Here is a 19,205-nt window from a genome sequence, read left to right on the forward strand (position 1 = left end):
TGCCAGGTGGATCCTGGTCGGGCGCATGCGGGAGTCTGACTGCCTCCCTGTTTCTGGCTTCGGAAAATACAAAAAAAAAAAAAAAAGATATGAGAGGGAGGAAAAGCCAATCACCCAAAGGAAATTAACAATTTAATCACACTGATTAAATAATCATTCTTGTAAATTTAATGTTGCCTTCCAAAACTTTTTTTTCTCTTTCTTTTTTGTGACAGAGATAGAGAGAGAGAAACAGAGAGAAGGACAAACAGGAACAGGCAGACAGGAAGGGAGATGAGAAGCATCAATTCTTCATTGCAACTCCTTAGTTGTTCATTGATTGCTTTCTCATATGTGTCTTGACCTGGAGGCTACAGCAGAATGAGTGACCCTTTGCTCAAGCCAGAGACCTTGAGCTCAAGCCAGCGACCTCTGGGCTCAAAACAGTGATCATGAGGTCATGTCTATGATCCCAGGCTCAAGCCAGATGAGCCCATGCTCAAGCTGGCAACTTCAGGATTTCAAACCTGAGTCCTGTCCTCTGCATCCCCGTCTGACTCTATCCACTGCAACACTCCCAGGTCAGGCTAGAAGTTTTTTCTTAAATGTTTAGTAATTAGCCATTTACTCAAATAATAACATAACACATTTACAAAATCAATACCACCTGTATTTGCACTGACAAAATTTTCTGAAAAATTTTAAAATGCAAGTGGCAATCTAATAAATAATGAAATTTTAATTTTTCCATTAATTTAAGAGAGACAGAAAGAAAGGGAGAAAGGGAGAGAAGAAGGAAGAGGGAGGAAGAAGAAAGGAGAAGAGTGGGAGAATGGGAGGGAGAAAGAGAGAGAGTATCAACTCATTGTTCCATTAGTTGTTCCATTTAGTTGTGCACTGAGTTGGTTGCTTCTCATCTGTGTCCTGAGTGGGGATAGAACCCGTGACCTTGGCACACCAGGATGAGACTATCAACTGAGCCCCCAGGCCAGGTCCTATATAATAATATTTTAAAACAAGAAAACTAAAGTGAACGTGCCAAAGAAAACTAAATATTCCAAGTACTACAAGGATACCAGGCAAAGTTATCAATAAATAAAATTTGTCCTTAGAATTTCTCCATCTAATTTTCCATATTTATATATATATGAAAAGAACCCAAGAGCCTGACCACGTGTTAGCACAGTGGATACAGTGCTGGCCTGGGATGCTAAGGACCCAGATTCAAACACTGAGGTTGCCAGCTTGAGTGCAGGCTCACCAGCTTAAGCGCAGGGTTGCTGGTTTGAGCATGGGATCATAGACATGGCCCCATGCTCACTGGCTTGAGCCCAAAGTTCGCTGGCTTGAAGTTCAAGGTTGCCAGCTTGTGCCCAAGGTCCCTGGCTTGAGCAAGGGGTCACTGGCTCTGCTGTAGTCCTCTGGTCAGGACACATATGAGAAAGTAATTAATGAAAAACTGAAGTGCCACAACTATGCATTGATGCTTCTCATCTCTCTCCCTTCCTGTCTGTCCGTCTATCCCTCTCTCTCTCTCTCAAAAATAAAGTGGTGTTGGAAAGGCTATAAGAAAAAAACACTTCTAGATGATGTTTCCCATGAACACATTTCTTAACATTAAAATTTTCTAACTAGGAACTGAACAGAAATTTGAAGTTGTAAAGAGAAGCTACAGAATTCAAAATAATAAAGAAGCTGCTATTCAACTCTTTAAATCTTCTTCTTTTCCTCTTTTTCTATTTTTCTACGAGTCTTTCTTAGTTGCTGATGGTTAATATTTATTGAGGCTTCAGTGCATGATAATCATATCCCTTCTCCTCTGACATCTCCCTACTTGCATCTGTTTTTCACCAGTGTTATAATTCTGGCTTAGGTAAAGAAGTAATGAGGAAATGTAAGATGCTAGGCTACTCTAGTAAACAGAAAAAGGGGGAAATAAAGAGAAAGAGAAAGAACACACACATCACTGATTTATTTAGGACTCATTAACTCATTCTACCACATTATACTCTTTATTGTCAGTTATGATTCAAAGTAACTTTATTCACTTCCTGCTTCCAATAATTTTTTTTCTCTTCAGTAAGTTTGGAGAACTTACAATGTTCATGGTGGGGGGATACAATATTTAAAATCATTAGCCCTAGCCGGTTGGCTCACTGGATGGAGCGTCGGCCAGGTGTGCAGATGTCCCAGGTTCAATTGCCAGTCAGAGCAAACATGAGAAGTGATCATATGTTCTCTTTTCCTCCCTCTTCCCCTCTTGCAGCCAGTGGCTCAATTGATTCCAGCATCGCCCAGGCCACTGAGCGACCAGCTTGGCTGGTCCGAGTGTCTGTGTCAGGCACTAAAGGTAGTTCGATTGATTCTAGCATCATCTCCAGACGGGGACTGTCAGGTGGATCCTGGTCAGGGCACATGTGGGAGTCTATATCTCCTACTCTCACTTAAAATATGCAAATAAATAAATAAATAAAATTATAGCATTTGTCTATCCTTCTGAAATTACCTGCTTTTTAAAAACTGCCATTGCTTCATGGTGTTGTTTTGCTAATGTCTCCTTTTGATTCTGAAGAGTTTCCTATTTTAAAAAATTATGAAAAGTTAAAACACAAATTCTAGCAATTCTTTCAGTTTAAACTGTAATTGAGTTCACTACTTAAATAAAAGTCAAGCATTCATGACACAATTTCATGTTCTTGAAATGCAACTTTAAACTGATTCTATGATTTAACTGACATGGAATCAACATACAACAATTTTGCTTCCAATGACTTCTTTATGATTAAATTCATTGCTTCAAAATTTTTAAACGCTAAACATGGCTTGCTCCAAAGCTTTCTTCAAAAAAATATCTTTCATCAAAAGTTATTAAAATTAACATTCCTTGTATACAAGCAGACTATAATCTTAAGAATTTTTAAAACTCCAGTTTTACTATATAACCACAAATGTTCACATAGCAACATATGATTCCTTAAATTAACTAAGTTTTTACAAAACCAAAACTACCATAGGGCATTAAAATTTTTTTTCAATTACAGGTTACATTCAATATTATTTTGTATTAGTTTCAGTTTTGTTAGACAATCATATGTTTTACAAGTGTTCCCCCTGATATATTTTTTAAGATTTTATTTATTGATTTTAGAGAGAAGACTGAGTGAGAGAGACAAAAGGGGAAGGGAGGAGTGGGAACTTATAGTAGTTACTTCTCATATATGCCTTGACCAGGCAAGCCCAGGGTTTTAAACTGGTGAACTCAGCATTCCAGGTCGACGCTCTGTCCACTATGACACCACAGGTCAGGACCCCTGATATTTCAAGTATACACCTGGCACTGGACATAGTTATTACAATATTATTGACTATATTCCCTATGCTGTACTTTACAACACCATGACTATTTTGTAACTACCACTTTGTACTTTTTAATCCAATTGCTTCCCCCATACACACCCCCAACAACCCTCTCCTGTGGCTACCATTAGTCTCCTCTGAGTGTTTCAATGTTGTTTATTCTGTTCTTTAGATTCCACAAATGAAATCATATGGTATTTGTCTTTCTCTAGATCCCTCCGTGATGTCACAAATGTTAAGATTTCACTCTTTTTACAGCTGAGTAATATTCCATTATATATATATGTATCACTACTTTTTTTATCCACTCATCTATTGATGGGCACTTGGGTTGCTTCCATAGCCTGGCTATTGCACAGAATACTTCAATGAACATAAGGGTGCATATATTCTTTCTCTCTCTTTTTTTTTTTTTTTTTTTGGTAGTTGCTTCTTGTATGTGCCTTGACCAGGCAAGGCTGGGGTTTGAACTGGCAATGTCAGTGCTCCAGGTCGATACCCTATCCACTGTGCCACCACAGGTCAGGTACACATATTCTTTCAAATTAGTGTTTGAGTTCCTTTGGATACATACTGAGAAGTGGAATCACTGGATCATAAGATAGCTTCATTTTTAATTTTTGAGGATCCTCCATACTATTTTCCATAGTGGCTGCACCAATCTGCATTCCCATAAATAGTATGTGAGAGATCCCTTTTCTCTACATCCTCACCAACACTTGCTTGTTGATTTATTGATGATAAGTCCTTCTGACAGGTGTGAGGCAGTATCTCATCGTGGTTTTAATTTGCATTTCTCTGATAATTAGAGATGTTGAGCATCTTTTCATATGTTTCTTGGCCATCGTATGTCCTCTTTGGAGAAGTGTCTATTCAAGTCCTTTACCCATTTTTTAATGGCTTTGTTTGTTTTTATGGTGTTAAGTTGTGTAAGTTCTTTATAAACTTTGGATGTTAACCCCTTATCTAATGTACCACTGGCAAATATCTTCTCCCATTCAGTAGGTTGTCTTTTGTTAATAGTTTCCTTACTTCACAAAAAATTTTTAGTTTGATGCAGTCTAATTTGTGTATTTTTCTCATTTCCCTTGCCCAAGGAGATATATCAGAAAAAATACTGCTAAGAGAAAAAAATTCACATATTATGATTCCATTCCCCCCTCTTCCCTTTTTGGTAGAAGTTGTGTGTTTTGTCCTTCAGATTCAGGATGACTTTAAACTTCCTATATTTTTATCAAATAATTCTCATTACTGAAAAATATTAGGCATAAAGGTAGCAACCACTTTCAAATATTTGTTATTTGACTCCATGTTTCTCAATATACATTAATTTAACAATTTTTAAAATTTATCTACTGCTCTCCTATAATAGTGGGGAGTTTAGCTTTCTTATACCACCATTACCCTGCATCTCCTTCCTCTATTCTTCTGACAGAGTTATATAAAAATTGAGGCTTAAATCAATAGTCAGCATTTATACTATTATAACTATGCAATTTTTATTCAATGCAGAGGTACAATTACATTTCTATTCTCACACTTTCTATTTTTCAAGAAGTTAGCAATTACTTTTAAATACTTTAATTCTCATAGCTAATTTTTAATAATGATCCTCTGTCACTTGAGTTCTGATTCTTATATATTACTTCCTGTTCTTGTTTTGATATTGCCAAATAGTGAGAAGGGCCATCAAAGTTAATCTTTCAATCTTAGCTATTAAGATTACTTTGGTGGCATGACCAGGCGGTGGCGCAGTGGATAGAGCATTGGGCTGGGATGCAGAGGACCCAGGTTCGAGATCCTGAGGTCGCCAGCTTGAGTGCAGGCTCATCTGGTTTGAGCAAAACTCACCAGCTTGGACCCAAGGTCGCTGGCTTGAGCAAGGGGTTACTCGGTCTGCTGAAGGCCCACAGTCAAGGCACATATGAGAAAGTAATCAATGAACAACTAAAGTGCCACAACAAAAAACTGATGATTGATGCTTCTCATCTGTCTCCATTCCTGTCTGTCTGTCCCTGTGTATCCCTCTCTCTGACTCTCTCTCTGTCTCTGTAAAAAAAAAAAAAAAAAAAGATTACTTTGGTGGAAAGGCATGAGAAGCACTATAAAAATCCTTTTCTATAGTTAAAGCAATAAAGAAAATCAGATCTGACACACACACCCATTTTTAATTTTTTTTTTTATTTTATTATTATTTTTTTTTGGTTACGGCATGCAACAACCACCTAGGAAAACATGGTACAGTTCTGAGGTTTCACTTCTTAAAAAAGATTTGACTCCTCTCCTCTATAACATACAATATGTTTCTCAGATATGAAATAGTTCAGTTTTCAGTATTACACTCAGTGCAATTCTTAGCTATTTTCTTATCAGAAAGCCTGAATAAAAATTATTCTCAATTTTCTGGAAGCTCAAATTTTCAGTTTTAGTTGAATTTCCTTAAGATTTTGTTTAAAATGATGCACAATACTATAAATATGTTTAGGACATTTAAAAATTAAAAAATACATTTTAAAATAGATGTTAAAACTGCTAATCTAAAACAAAATACTCACATTTTGCCATTTAAGATCTTGTGTCTCCACAATAATTTTACCAATCTGTTCTTCATACTGAATTTCTGCTTCCTAAGTCAAAAAGAAGAAAGTGCTAAGAAAATTAGGACTCTATATCTTCCATTTTTATCTTTCTATAGAGATAGGAATAGCATCTTCCCACCCTTACAACAAGAAAAAAGCTGGACAGATTGCAAATTAAATAGACAAATCCATCAGAGAAAAGAAGTCTCAGGTCAACCAAGTCATCCAGAATCGGGATAGATGCACATGTCTGCTCGGAGAACAGAACCACTGCATTTGCTAGCCTGGGACATTGCCACTGAGTACTAATAAGAAAGCTAAGGAAAAGAACGGAATGTGGCTAAAGGCAGAACCTTACACTAAGGGCTAGTGTAAGAACATGAATCCCCTAAGGGCCCCAGAAATAAATTTATACCTTCTACCACGCTTTTTCCCTACAGAAATCCAGCAGACACTTAACAGGAAAAGATAGAAAAAATCCTGAGAAAGCTTTCTCCGACGGTCCCGGTTGGGGAAGAGAAGAGCAATTATAAACTGTCTTTCCTATTTCCCCTCCAGACCAAAAGCCTTAATCTGCAGGGGAAAGGACAACAAAAATCTATAGCTAAGGACACTAGCTGAAACCTCGGACACAGTGAAAGAGAACCAGCAGCCACCACTGAAAATTCTACCTAGCAAGACCTGTCTTTCTTACTTTCCCTAAAGCAGTGTTTTTCAACCAGTGTGCTGCGGCACACTAGTGTGCCGTGAGACATGGTCAGGTGTGCTGTGGGGAAATTAAACCTGGGTCCCCAAACTACGGCCCGGCCCGCAGAGGCTATTTATCCATTTATCCGGCCCGCCACCAGCCACCTCCATCCGAACATAAACATTCCCCTCACAATCCCTCCAGCTATCAGCGACAGGAAGAGTGGAGGCACAGGGAACGCTCACTGACCAATCACCCTCTAGGATTCTCCCGACCACTAGCGATGAACCAATAGTAGATCGCCTCTCATCCACACCCAGGAAGGTCCCCGCTCGGGCTGCCGCACACTTGTCATTGTGTGGCCGCGGCGAGTAGTTGAAGCTGCTACTCCTCCCCATGGTCCCAATTTCTAATCCTGGTCAGGACTGGAGGTAAATGTTGCCACCACTAGATGTAGCCTCAGCCTCAGCTGGTTATGTCTATCCTGATGGTGTATATAGATATTTGGCCTTTTTCTTTTTAAAAGAGGCCCCCGCAGAGGGTGATATACAATGCATCACAATGTTATCTAACTTTAAAGCTAAAGTTTGCTGATCTTCCTTTGGACAGTTTTTGGTTATCTGTTGCCAAGGAGTTCCCTATTCTGGCCAACAAAGCTATTTTGACATTGCTCCCATTTTCAACCACATATCTATGTGAGCTGAGCTTCTCAAGCTTGACTGCGATAAAAACTAAAAACAGAGAGAGACTGAGAACTGTTGAGGAAGAGCTTTGTGTGTGTCTTTCTACCATTCCTGCCAGGATATCCCTTTTGTGTTCATCGAAACAGGCCCAGGTTTCACACTAAGTGAATATAAATACATTTAGAAACTATATTATTAACTATATGTATAATATATACTGTGTTAGAGTATCATTTTGTGTCATTGGTAGGTGGTGTGCCCCAGGATTTTGTAAATGTAAAAAATGTGTCACTGTTCAAAAAAGGTTGAAGATCACTGCCCTAAAGAACATAAGCCTAATCTAATCTATAAGGAGAAGGGCAATGAAAACTATAGCAGAAGAGCACGTGTGGAAATCCACTGCAGCTAGGAGAAGGCTAGGAAAATGTAACAGGTCAAGGAGGGGCAAAAACACATGCTAGGGCCCTGGCCAGTTGGCTCAGTGGTAGAGCATCGGCCTGGCGTGCAGAAGTCCCGGGTTCGATTCCCAGCCAGAGCACACAGGAGAAGCACCCATCTGCTTCTCCACCCCTCTCCCTCTCCTTCCTCTCTGTCTCTCTCTTCCCCTCCCGCAGCCGAGGCTCCACTGGAGCAAAGATGGCCCAGGCACTGGCTCCTTGGCCTCTGCCCCAGGCGCTGGAGTGGCTCTGGTCGCGACAGAGCGACGCCCTGGAGGGGCAGAGCATCGCCCCCTGGTGGGCAGAGCGTCGCCCCCTGGTGGGCATGCCGGGTGGATCCCGGTCGGGCGCATGCAGGAGTCTGTCTGACTGTCTCTCCCCGTTTCCAGCTTCAGAAAAAATAAATAAATAAATAAAATAAAAACACATACTAGGTCAAGCATCACATATGAAGGAGGGATCAAAACACTTGTGAATACCCCACCCTGAAGCTCAGGCTTCATAACAGCTTCAGAGAATACCCTTGTTCTCCCACCTGCTCCCGTTGTTAGCCACCCCACTAACAACGGGAGAGAGATGGAGCTGGGAGAGCTGCAAAAGCAGTCTCTCTTTCTCTCTCTCTTCCCCCACCCTCTCCCTCTCTCTTGGAAGCAGCACAAAAAAAGAACCAAAGTCAAGAGGAAAGGCCCAAAGCCAGGTAGAAAGCAGTTATATAGAAAAACTCTAATTTTGTTTAAAATAATGTAATATTCCAAAATTAGCCCACAGCATAAACACAAGATATCACTAGAGAAATCTAAAGCTTCTGTTGAAAACTTCAACAAGCAGACTTGAGCCCCAACACACATACTGAGTCCTTCCCACAAAGACCGGGAGGGTTGTTTTCTCTTTTGGTTTCATGTATTTAAGAAAATCTCCATCAAACAAAGCACTAGCTGATAACTAAGCTAAGAGCACAATGACTTCAGTGGCCACATATGAAAAAACTAAAGACTTTACAAAATTATTCCAGAAAAGTAAAAAAAAAACAAAAAACACAATGACAACAAGCAGCCATCTTGGGGTGAGGGGAAGGAACCTGATTTCCAGAGTTGCCACATATTCAAAATGGTCATGTTTAACTTCAAACAAAATATTACAAGCCATGCAAAGAAACAGGAAAGTGTGATCCATACACAGGGGGGAAAATAATAGGAACTATCCCTGAGCAAGTGCAGACAATGAACTTACTAAATAGACTTTAAATCAATATATTTTTTTAAAATTTTAAGTGAGAGGAGGGTAGATACAAAGACTCTCGCATATACCCCAACTGGGATCCACGCAGCAACACCCGTCTGGGGCCAATGCTCTGCACATCTGGGGCCCATGCTCATAACCAAGCTACTTTAGTGCCTGAGGCAGAGCCATCCTCAGCGCCCAGGGCCAATGTGCTCAAATCAATTGAGCCATGGCTGCAGCAGGAGAAGAGATAGGAAAAAAGAGGAGGAGGAGGGTGGGGAGAGGAAAAGCAGATGGTCTCTTCTCCTGTGTGCCCGGATCTGGAATTGAACCCAGGACTTCCACTCACCAGGTCAACACTCTACCACTGAGCCAACTGGCTGGGGCCTAAATCAAAGATTTTAAATATACTCAAAGAACTAAAAGAAACCATGTACAAAGACACTGCAGTCATTAAAATGTTCACAAAGAATTCTGTGAACAAGTTTATGCTCATAAATTTGACAACTTATAGAAATATACCAATTCTTCAAAAATCATTAACTACCAAACCTCAGCCAAGGTAATATAGACAATCTAAATAGCCCTATAGGCCCTGGCCGGTTGGCTCAGTGGTAGAGTGTCGGCCTGGAGTGCAGAGGTCCCGGGTTCGATTCCCGGCCAGGGCACACAGGAGAGGCGCCTATCTGCCTCTCCACCCCTCCCCCTCTCCTTCCTCTCTGTCTCTCTCTTCCCCTCCCGCAGCCAAGGCTCCATTGGAGCAAAGATGGCCCGGGCGCTGGGGATGGCTCCTTGGCCTCTGCCCCAGGCGCTAGAGTGGCTCTGGTTGCGGCAGAGTGACACCCCGGAGGGGCAGAGCATTGCCCCCTGGTGGGCAGAGCATAGTCCCTGGTGGGCGTGCCAGGTGGATCCTGGTCGGGTGCATGCGGGATTCTGTCTGACTGTCTCTCCCCGTTTCCAGCTTCAGAAAAATACAAAAAATAAAAATTTAAAAAGAAAATAAATAAATAAATAGCCCTATAACCATTAACTTAAAAGCTCATAAAAAAGAAATTTCCAGGCCAGATGGTTTCACTGTAGAATTCACCATACAATTCAATATAAATTAACACTAGTTTCACAAATCCTCTTCTAGAAAAATACAAGAGGAGGGAATGCAGTGTAACTCATTTTTTTAGGCCTGTTAACTATGACACCAAAACCAAAGATAGTACAAAAAAAAAAAAAAAAAACCACACAAAAAAACTAAGACCAATACCTATCTTTGACAAGTTTAACCAAAATAAAAAATAATAATCCTTGATACCACATTAAAAAATGGAATACAACAATGTATAAAATATACACCATGACCAAGTAGAATTTATTCCAGGTATGCAAGGCTAGTTCAACAGCTGATCAAATATACCATATCAATATGCTAAAGAAGAAAAATCCTATGATCATATCAATTTACACAGAAAAGGCATTTGACAAAAATCCAAGACTCATTCACAATAAAAACTTTCAGCCAGTTACAAATAAAGGAAATCACCTCAATTTGATAGAATTTATAAAAACACTGCATTTGACATTTTTAATGATGAAAGACTAAATGCTTTCCCTTAAGATCAAGGCTGGGCCTGACCAGTGGTGGTACAGTGAATAAAATGTCAACCTGGAATGCTGAGATCATTGGTACAAAGCCCCAAAGTTGCTGGCTCTGAACACAGGCTTATCAGCATGGGGTTCCTGGCTTGAGCCCAAAGGTCACTGGCATGAAAAGCCCAAGGTCACTAGCTTGAGGAAAGGGCCCCTGACTCAGCCCCAGTCAAGGCACATACTAGAAGCAATCTGTGCACAACTAAAGTGAAAGCCAACTACGTGCTGATTCTTCTCACCCTCTCTCTCTCTCAAAAAAATAAAAATAAAAAGGACCAAGACCAGGATATCTATCCTCATTGTCTTTATTCAACATACTACAGAAGTTCTAGCTATGAACAGACAGATAGACAGGAAATGGGAGAGCAAGAGGGCAAGTGGGGAGGGAATGGGAGAGAGAGAGAAAGAGAAAAACAGATCAGACTTAAGAAGTAAACTGTCTCTATTTGTAGATGACAGGATTGTATAATAGAAAATCCTCAGGAATCTATTAAAAAATCTCCCATAACTAACATAAGAGTGCAGCAAGATCACAGGATACAAGATGAACATCCAAAAAAACCAATCACATTTCTATATGCTAACAATAAAAATGCAGTAACTGAAATTAAAAACACAACAAATTTATAATCACTCCAGAGAAAAATGAAATTAGTAGGTATTCACTTAAACATGTATAGGATCTACATGCTGATATATACAACATGGATGGATTAAAAACATGCTAAGTGAAAGAAGCCTTACCTAAAAGAGTACATACTGTATAAAATGTTAGAAAAAAACAAAACTAATTGAGTATGGAAAAAAAATCAAGAGTGGGTAACTCCAAGAGGACTTTCTGGGTTGATGGGAATATTTTATATCTTAAAAGGAGCTTGCATTATACAAGTGTACGTATCTATCAAAACTCATTGGATGTACTGTTAAGATTTATGCCCTTCATTGTATGTAAAATTTACTGTAAAGAAAAAAAGGTGTAAACAAATACTGAACTCAGCTAATGACATGCATTCTGAAGTATTTAGGAGCTAGTGCACTGATGCATGTAGTTTACTCTGAAATCATAAAAAAAGAAGTGGTTTTCCCTTAGGCCAGCGGTTCTCAACCTGTGGGTTGCGACCCCTGTGTTTTGGTCAGTCGACCCCTGCCAGGGTCGCGACCCACAGGTTGAGAACCGCTGCCTTAGGCTTTTCACCCCTCAGCTATTTTTACTTGCAGGCATTAAGGAAAATTATTAAGAAAAAAATAATTAAGAAAGGACATTCTCTCATTGGCCTTAATATGCCCACTCCTAAACCAGTTGACAAGGTGAGTGCACTGGACCCTCTTGAGTAGGTAATACCAGTCAGGATTTTACCTAACTCACATTGGTGAGAGGTCAACCCTAAGACACAAAGGGACCCTTCCAAACTAGAATAAGGAAGAGAATGTATCACAACAGTAATAAATATCTATTGTCAAAATATATTGAAAAAGGAAATAAGTACATACACATTTGAGAGGAGGTACATATTATTACATTCATATCTTCCCAAAGCAGTAAAATTAAAAATGTGCAAGATACTGCTTTCTGCCCTGGCTGGTTAGCTCAGTAAGAGCATCATCTGGAACAACAAGGTTGCCGGTTCGAACCCAGTCAGGGCACACATGGGAAGTAACCAATGAATGCACAACTAAGTGCAACAACAAATGAATGCTTCTCTTCCCTCTCCCCTCTCTCTCCCTTCTCTCTGTCATTCTAATAATCAATCAATAAATTTTTAAAAATAATAAAAAGTAAGCCCTGGCTGGATAACTCTGTTGGTTGGAACATTATCCTGAAGCACAGAGGTTGCTGGTTTGATTCCCAGTCAGGGCACATACTGGAAAAGCTCAATGTTCCTGTCTCTCTTTGCCTCTCTCCCTGTTTCTTAATAAAAAAAAAAAGGAAAAGATACTGCTTTCTTCATGTGGGTTTAATCATATACTCTCTCTTTTAATCGCTTAGGTGGGTTGTGCAGTCTTACTATGATTTAAATATTGTTCTAAGCATTTTTTGTGCACTGATTAACTTAGTTATAATTTTATGTGGTAAGTACTATTACCATTGCAATTTTATATAGGTGAAGAAACAGTTAGCAAGAAGATAAGTTACTTGCCTAAAGTCACACATAGGTGAACAGCAGAAGCAGTACTTAGACCTAGATGATCTGTCTCCAGAGTCTCTTTAACACACATTATACTACCTTTAAAAAATGGTGGGTTCTGTAGGATAGTATGGATTGTTATGATATACTCCTTTCCTTCAAAAACTTTAGAATTTAGTCTTCATATCCTACAAAAGTTAGAAAACCACCCAAAATCCTATTACATATTTTAAACATACAAGTATATTCTGATTATTTGGTAGAACATTTCAAAAAAAAACTAGAAATATTTGTTAAATGGAAAAAAATAGAATTTTAAGAATTGCTATCAATGTTCTAATATTATATTATTCTATTTCAGAAATCACTGTAATAGATTAAGTTGACTAATATGAAAACAGTAGTTTAAATACTAATTAGGAAAGAGATTTTTTTAAATATGAACTTTTAGGCTATCTCCTGCATATTTAAAGATATTTATCTAGAATATGTTGTGTCCTGGCCAGGATGCTCAGTGGATAGAGCATTGTCCGGGCACGTCCCAAGGTCAGGAGTTTGATCCCCAGCTAGGGCATGCAGGAGAAGCAATCAAGGAGTGCACAACTAAAAATAAAAAATATTGATGCTTCCTGCTGTCTCTATCTCTCCTTTCTCTCCCCCTTCCCTTTCTCTCCCCTCTTCTTCTCTCCCTCTCAAAGCAATGGAAAAACTAAATAAAAAAAAAAATAAAATAGAATACTTTGTAGCTAATCAAACAAAGAAACTACCTGAAGGAGTGATTAGTATTTTGTCAGACAATATGAGAAACTGAATTGGGCAATTTCGTAGGAGGTGGATTATGAGTTTGAAAAAGAGAATAAAAGTACCCAGTTACCGTTTTGGCTGCTTGGACATGTGCCTGCTGTATGTACTATGTTCCTAAATCTGTTCAGGGTCAAGAATTGAAGAGGCCTGACCAATACACAGCCCATCTTGTAAAACTACAGCCTGAAGCAAGCACTTTTTAAAAAGCATGACACTTTCTAAAGGTTATAAAGAGTAAATAAACCATCAAATTACTCCTCTTTTATTGTTTTTGTAAAACACTTAAATCCTTGTAGTCCTAAGGCAGCTAATAAAAAATAAACACTTTTAAGGTTTCATATTCTTGGATACTTTATTAAAGTTACAGATGGAATTTTCTTACCAAATTTAATATACTTTTCCTCACTGACAATTTAATAAAAAATTTTACTAATAACTATTAAAAGCTATTTAAAGAATGCATGGAAGATAAAAATGAAAAGTTCCCCAAAATGAAAGTAATTTTTAATAGAAAGCATAGTTAAGTTAAAATCCTAATATAGTAGAAGCATATTATAATGTTACCTTTCAATAATGTGGACAATACCTATTTTATCAGCTCTCCATGTAGAATAAATACATATATTCTAAAATCATAATATGGTAATTATACTAATTATGTAGAGTATGATTCTACTCATAGCATAACTACCTTTATGGGGCACTGAAATGCTGCTTCACCACATATTATACCATTGATTACCCAGTCTTATTTCACAATTTCCTTAGCAAATTATTGCTATTATGGAATACCCAAATTTATAATGACTTTTATTTATTGTGAATTTAAAATCTAAATTTTACTTGTTTTGATATTTAATAAATTTAAAGTGTTCTTTCTCTGAATTCCCATAATAATTTCTTCATAATACATACTTTGTGAGAGAATAGTAATTAATTTGAATAGTATGTTGTGACTATTAAAATTTAAACTTTCTTAGGGTAAGACTGAGTAGTTTTTTAAATATTGTCAAATAAATGCATATTTTAACGTTTGAAAGTTCCGTGGTAGAAGTCGTTCATTCCCATTGTAAGATGATCTGGCTTAGAAATACATTTTGTTTAAAAATTTTCAACCCACTTCCAATATTTAGAATCTAACAGATTATACACTAAAGTTTTGATTTCACACTAAAGTTTTGATTTCTAGTTTTTCTTCAATAATTGAAAGAGTTGATAGTACAAGGTCTATTTTTCTATATGGCAACAATTTTCTGAACTGAATGAGATAGGTTAAACTGAAGACATAGCCTCTTCAGTTCAACACAATTCCTATCTATTCACATAACATTCATCACCTGAATCCTAAAGAAAGTTGTATTTTTTTTTCTTTTCCAAGAAAGTTGTATTTTTTACCTTTCTGCTACTGTTCAGCCCTACTCATCAGTTATTCTGTATATCTATCTGATAAGGAAATTTATCAGAAATGGTGTCTAACTTGTAAAGGCACACATTATGAATTCAATATAAACTTTTTTAATTCAGATTGTTTACCTATAAAGCATTATTAATTTAAAACATTCTTTGGCCCTGGCCAGTTGGCTCAGTGGTAGAGCATCGGCCCAGCATGTGGACATCCCGGCTTCAATTCCCGGTCAGGGCACACAAGAGAAGCAACAATCTGCTTCTCCACCCCTCTGCCTCTCCTTTCTCTCTTTCTCTTCCCCTCCTGCAGAAATGGCTCGATTGGTTCAAGTGAATTGCCTTGGGTGCTGAGGATGGCTCAGTGAAGCCACCACCTCAGGCACTAAAAATAGCTCATTTGTGAGCATGCCCCCAGATGGGCAGAGCATCAGTCCCAGATGGGGTTGCAGAGTGGATCCTGGTTGGGGTGCACGCAGGAATCTATCTCCCCTTCTCTCACTTGGAAAAAAGAAAAAAAAAACATTCTTTTTCTTTTCCACTACTATAATTACCAATTTAGGTCCATTAGGGAAAAAAAGAATTAGGTCCCCTCTCTCTTCTGTTAATTCCAAGCATAGTTAAGTACTGAAATACAGCTTAGTTGGGTAATAAAGTCTCTTTTTTTTCTTTTACTCTATTTTATTGCTTATTGTGTTTACTTCTTTGAAGAAATTGTACCATTTAACCCTTTACAGTATGGCTTTAGGTTTACTGTATAATTCATTCCAGTTAAATTATTTAATATATTAATTACTTAGCTGTGTCCTAAATGCCTGCACATTTTAGTTCTTTTTCATGCTTATCCAGATACCCTTTTTAGCAGGGTTTCTTCTTTGTTAAACAGACTTCTGTTATTTTGATAGTAATTAGCTTTAGATAGGATGAATATTGTTGTAATTAAGTTTTCTTTTTTCTTTCTTCAAGTGAGAAAAGGGGAGATAGAAAGACAGACTCCCACATGTGCCCCAACCAGGATCCACCTTGCAACCCTCATCTGGGGCCAATGCTCAAATCAACTGAGCTATCCTCAGCACCCAAGGCCCACACTCAAACGAATCAATTGAGCCACTGGCTGCAAGAGAAGAAGAGAGAGAGAAGGAGGAGAGGGAAGGGAAGAGAAGCAGATGGTTGCATTTCATGTGTGCCCTGACCAGGAATGGAACCCAGGACGTCTGCACACCAGGTCAACGCTCTATCCACTGAGCCAACTGGCTAAGGCCAAGTAAGTTTTCTTATGACAACAAATTTCAATTATTTCAAATTCCAGAATAAGATTCATATAATGAAAAGTTGTTTCAACCTCTTTTTTCCCTCACTTATACTTCATTTTCAGGCACCAAATTCTATTGCTTCTTCTTTCTGTCTCTTCTGTCCTCACAATTATAAAGAAGTCCTACAGACTTCATCTGTAGATTATAATGGTTTTAGAGTTATTTTCCCTTTTTATTTCTTTTCTTTTCTTTTTTTTTTTTTTTTTAGGTGAGAGGAGGGGAGACAGTGAGGCAGACTCCTGCATGTACCCTAAACGAGATCCACCTGGCAACTCGTCTGGGACCAATGCTCAAATCAATCAAGCTATTTTTAGTGCCTGAGACTGATGTGCTCCAACAGAACTATCCTCAGCACCTGGGGCCACGGGGCCACGCTCTAACCAATTGAGCCACTGGCTGAAGGAGGGGGAGAGAGAGAGGAAGAGGAAAGGGTGGGGGAAGAAGCAGATGGTCACTTCTCCTGTGTGCCCTAACCAGGAATCAGACCTGGGACGTCCATACACCAGGCTGACACACTATCCACTGTGCCACAGTCCAGGGCCAAGTTATTTTCTTCTCTTTAAAATCTTACCAACTTCAAACTGTCTTAAAGAGTTGATAACATACTCTTTATATTTATACCTACAGAGTCTCAGAAATGAAATGCTTTTAAGGAGTTTTGAACAATATAGGTCTACTACTGAAGCAAAACATCTTTCACAATTTTATACTAGCTACCTCCTTTCTAAAAACCTCAGGGTGCCCTGGCCGGTTGACTCAGTGGTAGAGCGTCGACCCGGCATATGGAAGTCCTGGGTTCGATTCCCCATCAGGGCACACAGGAGAAGCGCCCATCTACTTCTCCACCCTTCCCTCTTTCCTTTCTCTATGTTTCTCTCTTCCCCTCCTGCAGCCAAGGCTCCATTGAAGCAAAGTTGGCCCAGGTGCTGAGGATGGCTCCATGGCCTCCGCCTCAGGCACAAGAATGGCTCCAGTTGCAGTGTAGCATTGCCCCTGGTTGGCATGCCGGGTGGATCCCGGTCGGATGCATGTGGGAGTCTATCTGTCTGCCTCCTCCCCCTTCTCACTTTGGATAAATACAAAAAATGAAAATAAAAAATAAAAAAACCTCAGTTATCACCTTACAACTAAGAATATTTTATTCTTTGAACTCAGAATACTTGCTACATACATTTATTTTGTCATTTAGTCATTTATTGCTTCGTTTCATTAATCATTTCATAGGTATCCAACTCATAACCTAACAGAAATGTAATCCCTGAGATTATTTTTTTAATTTATTCATTTTAATGCAGTGACATTAATAAATCAGGGTACATATGTTCAGAGAAAACATCTCCAGATTATTTTGACATTTGATTATGTTGCATACATCTCACCCAAAGTCAAATTGTCTTCTGTCACCTTCTATCTGGTTTTCTTTGTGCCTCTTCCCTCCCCCCAACCCCTCCCTCTCATCCCTCCCCCACTCTCTGTCCCCCCACACACCCCCATTACCATCACATCCTTGTCCATGTCTCTGAGTCTCATTTTTATGTCCCATCTATGTATGGATTCATATAGTTCTTAGTTTTTTCTGATTTACTTATTTCGCTCAGTATAATGTTATCAAGGTCCATCCATGTTATTGTAAATGATCCGATGTCATCGTTTCTTATGGCTGAGTAGTATTCCATAGTATATATGTACCAAAGCTTTTTAATCCACTCGTCCACAGACGGACACTTGGGCTGTTTCCAGATCTTTGCTATTGTGAACAATGCTGCCATAAACATGGGGGTGCATTTCTCCTTTTGGAACAGTTCTATGGTGTTCTTAGGGTATATTCCTAAAAGTAGGATAGCTGGGTCAAAAGGCAGTTCAATTTTTAATTTTTTGAGGAGAATAGTTTTTTTAATCAGCTATCGCATCTACCTATAGTACTACCTATGGATTCCAAAGCACTCAATAAACATTAGCTGATTTATCAAGTATTTAACCATCTGAAAATGTTATATATTTGCTTTAGTTTATAAATTCTTCTTTCCCATTCCATAATGTAAGCTAAATCTATTCTCTTTTACTTCATTATTTGGACAGTATCTCTTTTTTCTAAATAAAAAGTTCTTCTGTTAGGTCTTTTTTTCCCTTCAAACAAACAAACAAAAAAAACCCACAAAAAAAAAACCCTGGACATATCAAGTTCTCTGATTAAAAAGTATTTTAAAAGGTACTTACCCTTCTCATACGTAATTCTTCTAGTGCTTCCAGTAAACTTGTTTTGAAATCTAATAGCTGAATAGAAAACAATGTCTCTGAAGAACTTTGAAGGGCAAAGGTAGATGATGACTCCGCCTTAAAATCATTCTCCATGTTAACATTTATTTCCTGTAATGTAAAAAGGTTTTTAACTGTTAAAAAACCAAAAAACATTTATCTAAGTTTTTCAAGTAAAAGCACAGTTACCATAAAAATATAACAACCTGTATCCCATAATCCTACAAGCTTAACAATGAATAAATTTTATCATTACTCCTGATCTTGAGATACACTTAGCAAAAAAATAATTGAATTTCATTTCTCTATGGCTGAGGCTTTTTCTGTTATCCTACTACCCTTGAGGATTAATCTTTCTGCCTCTACTACCTGTCTTCTTAAAGGCAGGGTTCCTAATGTTGCAAGCAAGGATTGGCCTTTCATTAATTGTTTTACATCAACGCCAAGATAAATATCATGCTTCCTAAACTCTGCCTTGATATAAAGCACTATTTAAGGATAGTGCTAATACTAATTAATAACAATGCAATCATTAAACCTAACAACGTTGGAAGAGGACTAAGATAACTACCTTTTATTAAAAACCAAGATATTTAGCCTGACCTGTGGTGGCGCAGTGGATAAAGCATCGACCTGGAAATGCTGAGGTCACTGGTTCGAAACCCTGGGCTTGCCTAGTCAAGGCACATATGGGAGTTGATGCTTCTAGCTCCTCCCCAC

At 38.5% G+C, this 19,205-nt stretch overlaps 1 protein-coding gene across 1 annotated transcript in view; it reads right to left on the reverse strand.

Moving 5' to 3' along the window:
- Window positions 1–18,581, reverse strand: part of CCDC73 (coiled-coil domain containing 73) — a 77,391-nt gene extending 58,810 nt beyond the window's left edge. Inside the window, exons 1-3 of the mRNA XM_066251215.1 lie at window positions 18,447–18,581; window positions 5,892–5,963; window positions 2,486–2,557 (exon numbers count right to left, since the gene is read on the reverse strand). Of these exons, the coding sequence (XP_066107312.1) occupies window positions 2,486–2,557; window positions 5,892–5,963; window positions 18,447–18,581 (279 nt within the window). The remainder of the gene's footprint in view (window positions 1–2,485; window positions 2,558–5,891; window positions 5,964–18,446) is intronic.
- Window positions 18,582–19,205: the final 624 nt, after the last annotated feature.

The sequence above is a fragment of the Saccopteryx bilineata genome, chromosome 1 (genome assembly GCF_036850765.1).
Source record: "Saccopteryx bilineata isolate mSacBil1 chromosome 1, mSacBil1_pri_phased_curated, whole genome shotgun sequence".
NCBI lineage: Eukaryota > Metazoa > Chordata > Mammalia > Chiroptera > Emballonuridae > Saccopteryx > Saccopteryx bilineata.